Source organism: Podarcis pityusensis, assembly GCF_964106645.2.
Source record: "Podarcis pityusensis genome assembly, chromosome: 3".
Taxonomy (NCBI): domain Eukaryota; kingdom Metazoa; phylum Chordata; class Lepidosauria; order Squamata; family Lacertidae; genus Podarcis; species Podarcis pityusensis.
Genome location: NC_138026.1, coordinates 51,755,592 through 51,767,979, shown reverse-complemented (window position 1 = coordinate 51,767,979; position 12,388 = coordinate 51,755,592). Strand labels below are relative to the sequence as shown.

The 12,388-nt window shown below is 40.3% G+C and overlaps 1 protein-coding gene across 1 annotated transcript; it reads right to left on the bottom strand.

Moving 5' to 3' along the window:
- Positions 1-295: 295 nt before the first annotated feature.
- On the bottom strand, positions 296-12,024 carry CCN6 (cellular communication network factor 6). The gene is made up of 7 exons (XM_081000468.1): positions 10,606-12,024; positions 8,997-9,085; positions 8,291-8,345; positions 5,512-5,797; positions 4,638-4,877; positions 2,654-2,847; positions 296-1,673 (listed from the first exon to the last, which is right to left on the bottom strand). Exons 1-7 carry the CDS (start codon positions 10,648-10,650, stop codon positions 1,392-1,394), a joined length of 1,191 nt encoding a protein of 396 aa, XP_080856594.1. The 5' UTR covers positions 10,651-12,024; the 3' UTR covers positions 296-1,391.
- Positions 12,025-12,388: the final 364 nt, after the last annotated feature.

The window sequence follows — 12,388 nt, the reverse complement described above, 5'->3', positions numbered from 1 at the left end:
TAACATTACTAGCTCTAAACAGCAATACAAGACCTGATATATCTACTACTGTATACTCAGTACATACTTCTGAGCCTTATGTTGTAGAGAAAATTATGTTATAGCGATTTTCCATGCAAGCATGGTAACTTTAAATAACGCAGTTATCCATGAAATGGCATACAAGAAGGTTCTATCCTCCAGTTCACAAGTTGAGCATTTACATTCTTACTGATTTGCAGGCTCTGATACAATATTTTTAAGAGGCATACAGAAATGCTGCTAAATTGCTTGGCTGCTTTGTTTTTGTTGAAGAGAAAAGGAAAATACTAACCTGGGAGATCAATATCAAACACTGTTCCATATAAAATTGCCTGTCTAGAAAACTACGATTTGGTTCCAGTAAACATAAAGGTGTTTCACTACGCTATTGATCATCAAGAAATATGCAATTTGATACATACAATCATGCTTTGTAGATCTCATAAATAAATGCCCAAATCCTTGTTTTGTGTTGACTCCCTCAGTCACCCTGATCTATCTGCGGTGATGCATGTGTTGAAGTTTATGTACCCATCAGTAGCTGGTTTGGGTGACAAATTGAACACCACCACATTTTCACACAGGTGCAGTACAATCCTATATGTTTCTATTCAGATGTAAACTCCATTGAGTTCTTCTTAATCACAAGTTAACACTATGCACATGCATGCAAACTATTTGGATAAATGATTTTATGGGTTTTGAATTCTTACTTTTGCACACAGTCTGATACTGTTCACTTTACAGCTTTGAAATATTGCTTATGCGCAAATTTAGAGAAAAGTGAAGGGGTGTGCACACAGTGTCCATGCATTGCACACTCCTCATTCAATCCCTAATCATACCTGCATTGAACAGGGAGATCTTCAGGGAGATTTCACTCCTGTTCAGCTGAACATCTCATGCAGGCTTTGAGGTCCCTTGCAGACCTGTTCACTGTGGAGATGATCAGGGATTGAGCACTTGGATGTTGGGGCAGAGCTTGTGTACATGCATCTTTGGGCAAACATCCATATGAATCAGTTGTGTATAGGTAACTAATTTGATTGGATTTTTATGCATGAAAACTTGCCATTTTTCTGTGAGATTGGTATACCCTTTCACATAAATTATCTAAGTATTGCATTTTAAAATATTTAAGAAAATGCTTTGTAGCTACAGTATTTAACTGGATTTAAATAGCCACACATTCTGCTTTTCAAAATAAAACACATTAGGGGCAAGCTCTGTCTTGGATGAAAGGATTGCTGTGTGAATTCATTTAAAATCTATAATTTCAAACACAGCTACCTGTCAGTGGTGTTGCATGAGCAACTTTTCATGGGAACATTTGACCATTTTCTTTCCTGTGTTGCCACTTACACTGCCACTTACAAGAGTTTGAGTTCAGAAAATACGTTTCCTGGATCATTGCATGTCTTCTGACAAACACAAGTTGTAATCCACATCAACTTCCACTTAAAGGAGCCTTCCTTTGGACAGTCAAACTGCACAGTAATCATTACAGATTTGTTGGGTATGCAACATCTCTTGTCCAGGCAGATTCCACAAAAGGTTGGTCTATATTTTTGTGTACTTGTGCATCCAGAAAATACTAGTTTCTCTGCCTTGGCAAGCTGGAATGTAGGTCGGCATGTTTTTCCTTTAGGTATCTTGAAATATAAAAGTAAAATCTTGCTATCATGTTCAAAGTGAAGTTTATTACATGCATATTGAAGTAGCAGTGTTGAGGCCATATTTTTAGCCACCTACAGTGCATGCAAATTTAAAATATAAGTTTAGCATTGCTTGATCTTTGTGCAGTGCTGATAACATAGTTCTACACAGTTAGCTCCTGCAGGTTCACTATCCTGCCACCTTCAAGACCACTGTGACACTATATGAGTGGGAAATTTAATCAGTGACCTGTGAGATTCATCCCAGCACTTTACCACCTGACTTTCTGGACACCTGATTTGGGCTAATATAAACATGTGACAACTGGGGAATGCAGTCAGCAGGCACCAGTGCTAACAGACATGGATTATACACTGCACTACAGTATATATTTAAAGCTGCATGATTCCACTTTAAATAGCCATTGTTTCCCCCCAAAGAAATCCTGGGTTCTGGAGTTTGTTCAGGGTTCTAAGAGCTCCTAGGGACCTCTAGTCCCCCTCAAGTAGCTGCATTTTGCAGTGTTTGCTGGGAAGAGATTGACTGTTAAATCCCTCTTGGAATTGTAGTGCTATGGGGAATAGGGAGTCTATTAACCACTCCCAGTACCCTGAATATACTACAGTTCCCAGGATTCATTGGAGGCAAGCAATTAGTATTTTAAGTGGTATAATTCTGCTTTAAATGAATAGGGTAGATGGGACCTGAAAGAATCTCCTTTGAACACCAGTAGTGCAAAGAAGGGCCCAATAATTCTCTATTGGTAGTTATGTGCCATATGAGCAATGTAGAAAACATTCCACAAGTTTCTATGAGATGATCTGTTATTCCTGTCTCCCTAATTTTCAAATCCACTATTGAACAGCAAGACCATAACTTCTCTCCCCACCAGCCCCATGGTTATTTAAAAAATCATGCATCTAGCAGTTAATACTTTCAGCCTAATGAGGAAATTGTATTCTGAAATGTGCTTTACCTTTATGCTCTTTGGAAATTTTGCTTGGCATGGTTGAATGTAGCACAGTCTCTTTTCCTTCCTTATTTCACATTTACTGTTTTCATTGGTCACTCTGTCAGATACTCCCATGCCACAGGTTCGGGAACAAGGTGTCCAAGGAGTTGCTTGAACCAGGCACTTCTTCTTTAAAACAAGCGGCACACTTCTGAAAGCTAGAAGACAGAATTATATTACATCTTGAGCCAAATATTTTTAAGCCATTTAATTCAGATCAGTTCTACTAAGGCAACCCAAAAATAGCATGGAACATGAGAAATTAAGCATGCCAGGTTACCAGGATCACCTTTTGGATTTTACTTGCTTAAATTACAGAAATTGGGTTTAGATTTTAAGAAATAGCTGCCACATATTCAATTAACTTTTATAGGAATTTAGCACCTCAGTCTCCAAAGATTTGACTTTATATCCTGGTAATGCTGCTTGTTCGTTTCTTAATGCCATGACTCTCAAGTCTGCCCTAGAAAGCAAGACATTTTCCTGAAAGAGTTCTTACAAAATAGACTGGCTATGTGAAATACCTGTGTTAAAGTGGATATGGGGCACCTAGGTCAGGCTTTATCAACATACATATGCTGAAAGTTCTGTATCAATTTAGTTTTCTTTAAGAGGATTGGGGTGGAGGGCTTTTATCCCTACATTCCAAAGAGTCGGAGCATTAATAGCTATATATCTTAAACCTGCTCTTTACAATCTCCACATAGCAAATCCTGATGATGGGAGTTCTACAGGATGACTGACCAGATTTGAAATGTGCACAGTTTAAGAGGACAGAGCAGATATATGAGGGTACCTGGGAAGTAAGCAGCAGCAGCTTAAAAATCACAGCGCAGGAAGCAAATTTAAAAGCCTGGCACAGATCTGAAATAAATAAAGCAAGGTTACAAAGCTGTGGGTTTATATATATATTTGTTGTACATAAAATAATTTCATTGCTTTTACAACAGGGATTTGTTAACTAGGGCAGTGCATGCAAAAAGAAGGAAAGATAGTAAAATATTAAAATTAAGCTTGTTCGGCAAGATACGGAAGGAAAAAACCCTTAGTTTTCAAAATTAATTGTGAGAGCATGCAAACCATGCATTAATAGTGTATAAATCATAAGCTGCTTGGATTGTTTTGTAGGTTCTCAGCATTTTCACAGAAGTAAGATTGCAACTGTTTGTTTTGTCTAATCTGCCTTTTTCAACTTTTCTCTAGTTGCTACCTAGTCTTGCCCTAATATCCTGCAAGCAACATTACAGGGCATGTTCTACGTCCAATGAGTGTTGCTATCTTCTGAAAAGCTTTTCTATGTTACACGAGTCATTTTGTTTTGGACCCCTAGGTTGGCTGGTGTACTTCTGACTATATTGATAATGTAGCTGAAAAATCTGGAAGGCCTACAAGCATTTAAAACAAAGGGAGAAATCCCATCCATATCGCAGGAGTGGGGAACTTGCATTCTGGATCCTGCATGTGGCCCTCGGTGTAACTTCATGTGGTTGGGGTGATTAGAGGGAAGAATGGAGTCAAACAAATGGAGTCATGGAAGGAGGTGGGGGGGGACAGTCCTCCCAAAGCAAGCTGTTCCCATTCTTTCTGGCAGTGGAGAGGGGAGAGAGAGAAAGGGGCATAAAGAGAGAAAAAGGAGTGGCAGAACTAAAGTTGTGGCTCTGGCACAGAGCCCCCAAAAGATTACCTCTGAGGCTCTCAACACAAAGAAGGTTTCCCAATCCTGCCCCGGAACCTAACAGTGACCTACAAGAAGAAACAAGCACCTACTCTACCCCAATCTAACAATTATAAATTCAATTATAAAGCTGCCCTACAAGTACCAGAAGTTTCTGTTACCTATTTAAAAAGGGGAAATGCAAATAACTTTATCTGCCTCAAATAATAAGGAAACACCTCTTTAAAAAAAATATATCTATCATGAAGAAGGTATCAGTCTAGGCTTGCCTACCTGACATTAATCTGTAACTGGTTGACTGCTGCTCCTGCTGTCCTGAAACACATTTGGATTGTCCAGATTTCTTTCTGCTCTTCGGTGCTGCACATTCATTAGGCGCTGGCTTTGAGATGAAGACAGGTGTACATCCAATTGCACCGTTCACACACAGACATTTGTAAAGAGGAGTGGGCTGGAAGTTGTGGCCATTGCCATAGTGCACCCCATTGAGCTCACAACCCACTGCTATCATATCTGGGAATAGTGAAGAAAAAAACCAAGTAAACCTATGTGGATCCCTGTAAGAGGTCTGTCCTAGACAAATGGAAAGTTAAATTTCCTAGGCGACATTTGTTAATAACAGTAGAGTTTAGCTTTTATGGGTCCTTTGGAGTATTCAAATAACTACATATACTTATTTTGCATATATAAATTGACTGACTACTGTATTAAAAATCCACAATTCAGACTGCTTAAGATTTTGCACCTACTGTAGTATAACCATTGACTATGACAGCAGGATATAATATCACAGTTGCTACAACCATTATTTTATTTGCTGTTTCCCAAAAATCTGCTATAAAAGGGCAACGCCACAAGATTCCTTTCCAAAGCTCTCTGTGGGTGCCTGAGTTCCTAACGGTTAGCAGAGTCCAATTTAGAGATATAATTTCCAAATTGTTAAACACCAGCAATAATAGATTTCTTAAAAATTTAAGGCCCATTGACATCAAGAAAATGCATTTTTAAATTATCATTTAGGGTTGCATCTCCTTTGAAAGAAAATGGGTGTGAAACTGAAGAAAGCAAAGGAAGTCATGGTGTTACATTTTATTCCCTATTCCCATACTACACAAGTGATAAAAAATAGAAAAAACGAGGGACTTACATGCACACACTCCATTTTCATACCTAGGCTTATCTGCAGAGTAGTCGCAGTATAGCCCCTTGTGGGGGTCACAGACCTCAGCTTCATTACATGCTTCCCCTGACTGCTTGGCACACATCTTGCAGCATCCGCAGCCATCCTTCACCAGGCTCACCCCGGGGCTGCAGGTTGGTACCACTGGGCATCTGCAGGGCCAGTGGCATAGCTCTCTGCGTTGATGAACCTCTGCAGATTTTTCTCCAGCCTTTCCTTGCTTCTGCCTGTTGGTTTGCACCCTGCAAGAAAGCTTTCATATAGGTGGACTTACCTGAGAGCTGGAAAACATCCAACAAAAATGGCAAATGTGTGTGTATACACACAAACACACTGCTGTTATTTGTATTTATTTCCCCTTTGCACAAGAGATCGTGACAAGCTACAATTATGTACAATACAACAACAAAGTATTTTCCCTTGTAAAGAAAATCTTGTTTAACACTGTCCTAATTGGTACTGTATAATGCAGTGCTTTTTTCTGGGGGGATGCAGGGGATGCATACCTTTAAACATTTTGTGAATCTTTGTATTTTGGGCCATTTTGGGCCATTTACTGTATTTATTTTCCCCGATTTGAACTATAAAATGGTGATTTTCTTGAGTCAAAATGAGAGTACCCCTAAACATTTTTAAAGAAAATTGTATAATGCATTTGTCGAGCATGTATTCAGTCTGGTCAGGTATGACTGCCTCCCTTTGTACAGCAGTCTACATTATAGCTAGGCAAAAGTCACACCATGTATACATGCACACGCACACACACATCTCCATCAAGCCAAGTAAATGGCACTGTACCCAGATGGTACAGTGACACAGAAACTATACAACTATAAATATCCTCAAGGAAATGGTGCAATTCTGGTATCCTTACAACAACAGCTTTTGATGTGGGGCTTGGCTAACAGTGTTTAGCCAGCTTCCTGCTTCAATTGCCAGGTGTAATTTAGGACCAACTAAACCCGAAACTGTTCACACAGTTAGCAATTGTAGATCACATCTTAAAAGTGAACAACAAGCATTGGAAGACCCTGATTTGGATCAGGACCCTGACATGGGGGTAGAGGGCTTTCACCCTTTGTTTGTGTGCCCCCACTGTGGTCCTAATCTAAGGTTACCAGATGTCCCCGTTTCCCGGGGAGAGTCCCCGGATTTACAAATCAGTTCCCTGACAAAATCCATCTATTTAGTAGGAAGTTGAAAAGTATCCCCAGATTCATTGAAAAAAATCTGGTAACCTAATCCAGCCCAGGGGCCCTGAGCTTGCTATTAGCATTGGGGAGAGGAGGCTGGAAATGGTGTTCAGAACCTTTCTTTCCTTTCCTGTGCAAACGTTCACAGGTGCAGCACCATGTCACTAACCGATGACACTATTTGTGTACTTTACGTTATTCAGGAGCTTGAGCAACTTACTCGGGATATGCTATTCTGGAGGCGCAAGGGAGCATCTGTAAATTCTTGCGTCCAATGGCAGTGCATACAGCACACAAGTCAAATATTTGAGAACTGGGCAGTGGTCACATAGCTGGAAGAGCCTCAATAATATCCAGTGAGAGGAAAGAAAATGAAGGCCTGCCAGCAAAGGATTTCTTTTAAAAACAGCACATGCGTACATGCATATTCAGCAGATTGGCACTCCTACAAAACAAGCTGCAGGAATCTTTCAGGGGGCCATGCTCCATACACAGAAATATTAGTTTTCCCCACTCTACTCCCCAAAGTGCAAACTTCTGTAATCTTTAGAAAAACTAGTTCTGCTCTACTCTAAAATTATCTGTTAACCATCCTGGAAAAAGTGTACAGCTAATATTGAACAGTTCTGCTATCCTCATTTCACTGCTTATTTATAACCTGCCTTTCCTTCCCAAGAGAATCCCAAAGCAGGTAACAACATAAAACAATTAATGCAAAATATCAGAATGATGATCAACATTATAAAACAGAGTATATCAAAATACAAGGCAAGTTTTTTAAAAATCCCCTTTTTCAGTATCAAGTTGATTTCCAGTTTTATCTTTCTTTCTATCCATAAAGCCTTTTAGGACAGATTAACCATTTCCCACCAAGTAAAAACAGTGGAGTGCAGAACTGAAAATTGTGTAGCAATTTCTTGCAGCAAAGGTACTACTGAACAAAATACTTGTGATAGGAATCAATAGTAACCTTGCAATGTTCTTTTTTTAACTAGGTGGAAAGGAGATAATCAGTCCTAAAAGACTTTATGGCTAGGAAGAAGAATAAAATTATGGAAAATAACTAGATACAAAAATGGGGATGGGGAAGAAACTGCTTGTGTACTCTACAAATCCAATTTCCATGTAATTTGGGTCATTTGTATTGGTCGATGAAAAATGACTAGATTTAGTTAATAAAATTAAAGCAGTTTTCTAAAAGCAATTTATTTGTAACTCAAGCAGACTGTACCATGAAAGACAACAGGGACCTAAACAGGGGGAATATGCTTGCTTTAAACATAGTAGCAGAAAATAATTTATAAAAAATTCTAGAGACTCCCCAAAAAAATGCTCTAAGAATTTTATAAAAGCATAATGTCATAATAATCTAATCAAGTGCCTTGTGTTAGAATTGCAAATTATGTAAAAAGAAAAAAGAATCACCCACAAGTAGGAACAACTCAATATTATGCACAAACCATTTATTCCCTTAAGTTAATTTCACTTGCTTAAGAAGCAAAACAAAAGTTTCAGCCTTTGTTCTGGCGAGGATTTTTTTCTAGAAAACTTACCTGTTGAGCATAAGTGATTATAAGGATGGTGGGGATGAGGAGCCACTGCATGTTCCTGTGAAGGCAGAAATGAAAAACAGAGAGAGTGAACAGGCTGAGCTGTGTCAGAGCCAACACCATGCACAAAGTCTCCTCTGTCTCTCCTCTGCAAACCTTCTCTCCTCAGCACACTCACAAAGACACACATATTCATGTTTGGAATCCCTCACAAAAAACTAGCTTCATCCTGAATCTTTCAAATAACTCTTTTTCCTGAGGCTTATTCTCCAGGTTAGGCTAGTTGTGCCTGCTCAGTACTTTTAGGAATATATTTTTAAATATTTTCCCTTATTTCAGAGCATTATTTTTTAATGCAAAGCATGAGATGGTTCCCTTGCTTCTTCTTCTTTTTCAAATTTCAATCTAGCAAATCGTGAGGCACTGCTCAGGGGTAGGTTGTGTCTGTCTGAAGATGTAAGAGATGTGGGGGTGTCCATACTGGGTATGGCAGCTTTGAGATCAGGATTAAAGCTAGGGAACAAGTAGACTGGTAGGATGAGGATTGTCTACAAACCATAGAATCCTAGAATTGTAGAGCTGGAAGGGACCCCATGGATTGTCTAGTCTAGTCCAACTCCCTGCAATACAGGAATCTCAACTAGATCATACATGGCAGATGGCCATTCAACCTTTGCTTAAAAATCTCCAAGGAAAGAGAATCCACCACCTCTTGTGGGAGTCTGTCAAACAGCTCTTACTGTCTGACGATTCTTCCTGAAGTTTAGCTGGAATCTCATTTTTTGTAACTTGAAGCCACTGGAGGAGAAAACAAGATGGAATTGGAATATTTGGTTGAAATGGCTGTCACTGATATGAAAATACCAAATAACTTTTGGGAGGTGTGGAGATATTTGGGAAGTTATTAATTTAGGGGGCAGGGCGATAGAGGTTGGAAGGAGAGTGAAGAGGAGCGGAAACCATAAATAGTTATTTGCACTGATAAGTTGTGGAATGTTTTGATCAAGAACCCCTAATAGCACACCCTGTGACTGGACTGAACGAGGCCTAAAACAGCTCCCTTTGCTAATTTTAACTCCGTTACAGACTTCAGGAAAGCAGCTGCTTAAGGAAGGCTTGTGAAAGATGATTCAGACACCCCTATTTAAAGGTGTCAGTGCAGCAAAATGTTTGTCAACAAATGTCAGAAAAAACAAAGCACTTTCATAGATTCCTCCCTCCTCTCTCCTTCCAGTGTACCCCCCAGAGAGTCATTTCTGCTCTTCAAAACATAGCCGAGAGTTTCCTCAGGCTAATCTCTTTCCCAAGAGCTTAAAGCTGAACTGAACCATAAAGTGCCCTGCAGGCTTCTGCTTCCAGTGTTCTCTGCAGCAGCTACATTGGCTCATTGCTCTCTAGCTGAAGAAAGCTGCTGATTGCTACATTTAAGATGCCCTAAATTAGCTGGAGCTGGCTGCCTCAAGACGGAGGCGTTCCAGTTGACAACAGAGTGGTAGCTGACTGTTTAGAGGCACAAAATTCTCATCACTGCAATATTATTAAGGGCTCATCGACAAGGGAGATTAATGTGGATTTGAAGCTGCTTATGACTCTCTTTGTGTCACCCACATAGTATCATCCTCACCTACCTGGCAGCCTGCACTTTCCCTCCATTAAATTTGGATTTTCCTGATCCAGGGATAATCCAGCAAGGAAGTATATCCAATGTTAAAATTACATTAGCCACGTGTGGATGCTCTTAAATATATTGTGTGGGTGTGTTGACATTTTGGGGGTGCTGTCTATCACCACACACCATACTCCCATTTTATTCCATCAGTCCAACGGAAACAATGCTGTGAAAAAATATAAACAGATTTATTTATTTTTGCATAAGTGTTCTAGCACAAAACACTGCATTAAGAGCCACACAGGCATAGAGTATGCATGAATGGGAGGGAGGGAGACATCTTCCTGGCAATGATTATTTAACTTAAAGAGATGGGACCAATTTTCAGTTACTCAGATCTGCAAATTGCCAAAACAAAGCAGGGCCACAAACAATTTAAAAATTAAAGGTTTGTGCACAGATAGATAAACAGGCCTCATGTGAACTCAGAGAGTCAGGAAGTACTGAGCAGCAAGGAAAACACACAGTGCAAGAAGCACCCACTAATGTGAACAGGAAGCAATGAGATAGACTTCAGAGGCATAAAACTGAAGGTGCTCACGTATAGATGGTGCAGCATAAATGTACATGTGTACACAGTGCATGGATACAACATAGGAGAGCTGAGACAGGTCTAATTTGTTCAAGAGCATTACTGCAACCAACCTACCTCCAAACAAAGCTGTCCCTTCTTGATGACATCATCTGAAGCCATTGAAGTTTAACTCTTTCTACTATAACAGCCACAACAAAAAGATATCAAAACCATATAACTATTTTCTTTAGAAGGTGACAAGAGGTTTGTCTTTGCTCCTCTGAGAAAGCAATGAAAATACAAAACCTCAACAGGAGAATAGTTACAGGAGAAACCCAGTCAGATGGGTGGGATATAAATTATATTATATTATATATTATTATTATTATTATTATTATTATTATATCTAGTAGTACACAACCTGTGCCCATCACACTTAACAAGAGCAGCAAATTCCAACAGCTGAAACAAGTAGCTTGGTATTGGACAGTATCATCAGGACTACATCAGACAACTTGTAATTATCAAAGACAATCTTTGCTGTCCCTGGTTACAAACTCTACCTACTGATGGAATAAGGCAGTGGAGATTCTAGCTCCCAGAGCTTTAGCACCTCATCAATTGCTATATTGTGATGTGCACACAAAGACACTTAATATCTTTAATAAAAATACATTAAAAATATATAAAAAATGACCACATCCTTCGTTTTTAACCAAACTGGTGTCAAGGACTTGAATACAGCTCTTATATGAGGTGTGTGCTCTGTGAAAGTCTACAAAAAAAAAAAAAAAGAAATAGGCTTGAATCTCTTTTTGCTTCAGTTTTCCGAAGATGTACATCCGTTTACTACTATGATAGGAATGCTATTCATTTTTTAACTCATCTGAGTGAATGGATAATCAAGTTCTCTGTTTCCATGGAAATGCCAGCTGGAAGCTGAGCATAAAACCATTCCCTTAGTTTCATCTGTTGAAATGGGAGGGGGCTGGAGGGGTAGGCTTAACCATTCATATTGGACATAGGGTTACTGCCTGTGGGTTATCCTTTGAAATATTCCCTGGATGTAGAAAGCTGTTGAAGTTATGAGACAAAACCCCAAATCTGCCGCAACTCTTGCCCAAGACGAATTGGCTAATGAGATTATGGAGGCATTTGGGGTATTTTTGCCTGGCCTTTAGATTTTAAAAGTCCTCAAGACGGCTTACAAAACAAACATCACATAAAATTTTGATCTGTGCTTTCTCCTTCTACTACCAACGCAAAGGAGGATGCAAATGGCAGTTGGTCCCAGGAAGGTCAGTGGAGTGGGGGTCTTGTTTAGGGTTACCAGATGTCCCTGGTTCCCGGGGACAGTCCTCGGATTCACCATTCTGTCCCACGGACAAAATCTGTCCCCGGATTTTAATGTCCCCAGATTCATGCCTGGCGACTTCCGGGGAGGCAACATGGTGGACACCATGGCAGCAAGGAGCACCAGAGGTCCCGGCCATGTCAAAGTTCCAGCCAGCCAGTCTGCCACTGGGGCACGGGGGGTGGGGTTTGAAACATTCTCGGGAGACGGAGCCTTCCTCCCTCCCTCCACGCCTCCTCCGGCCCCAGCAGCCTCTCTTGTGAGGAGGGCTGTGTGTGAGTCTGCTGTTTGTCCACCTCTGGTAACGAGACACCACCACGCCAGTTAAATCTCCATAGAGAGTGCACTCGCGCTTCAGCCGTCTCCCGGTTATGGGAAGCGTGTGTGTTTTAATGCGTGTTTTCCCAAGACCAGCGAGCGCCTTTACTCGATCTCTCCCCCGCCCCACCCACCAACCACTTTGTTTGGTGTTTGTGTGTTGTAGATGGGCTTCTCTGCCTGCCTTGTGTCAAGGTGCGTGACTGACAACTTTGGGGTCCCCCCCTAAAAAAAGGTCAAGAACTC

Bases quoted from the DNA above. Each gene is read 5' to 3' on its own strand.
- CCN6 (XM_081000468.1), bottom strand. From the start codon at position 10,650: ATGGCTTCAGATGATGTCATCAAGAAGGGACAGCTTTGTTTGGAG. The intron at 4,878-5,511 runs GTAAGTCCCTCG...CACTATTCCCAG, and splicing joins TGAAAATGGAGTGTGTGCAT to ATATGATAGCAGTGGGTTGT. The intron at 2,848-4,637 runs GTAGGCAAGCCT...TCTGTCTTCTAG, and splicing joins CAGTTACAGATTAATGTCAG to CTTTCAGAAGTGTGCCGCTT.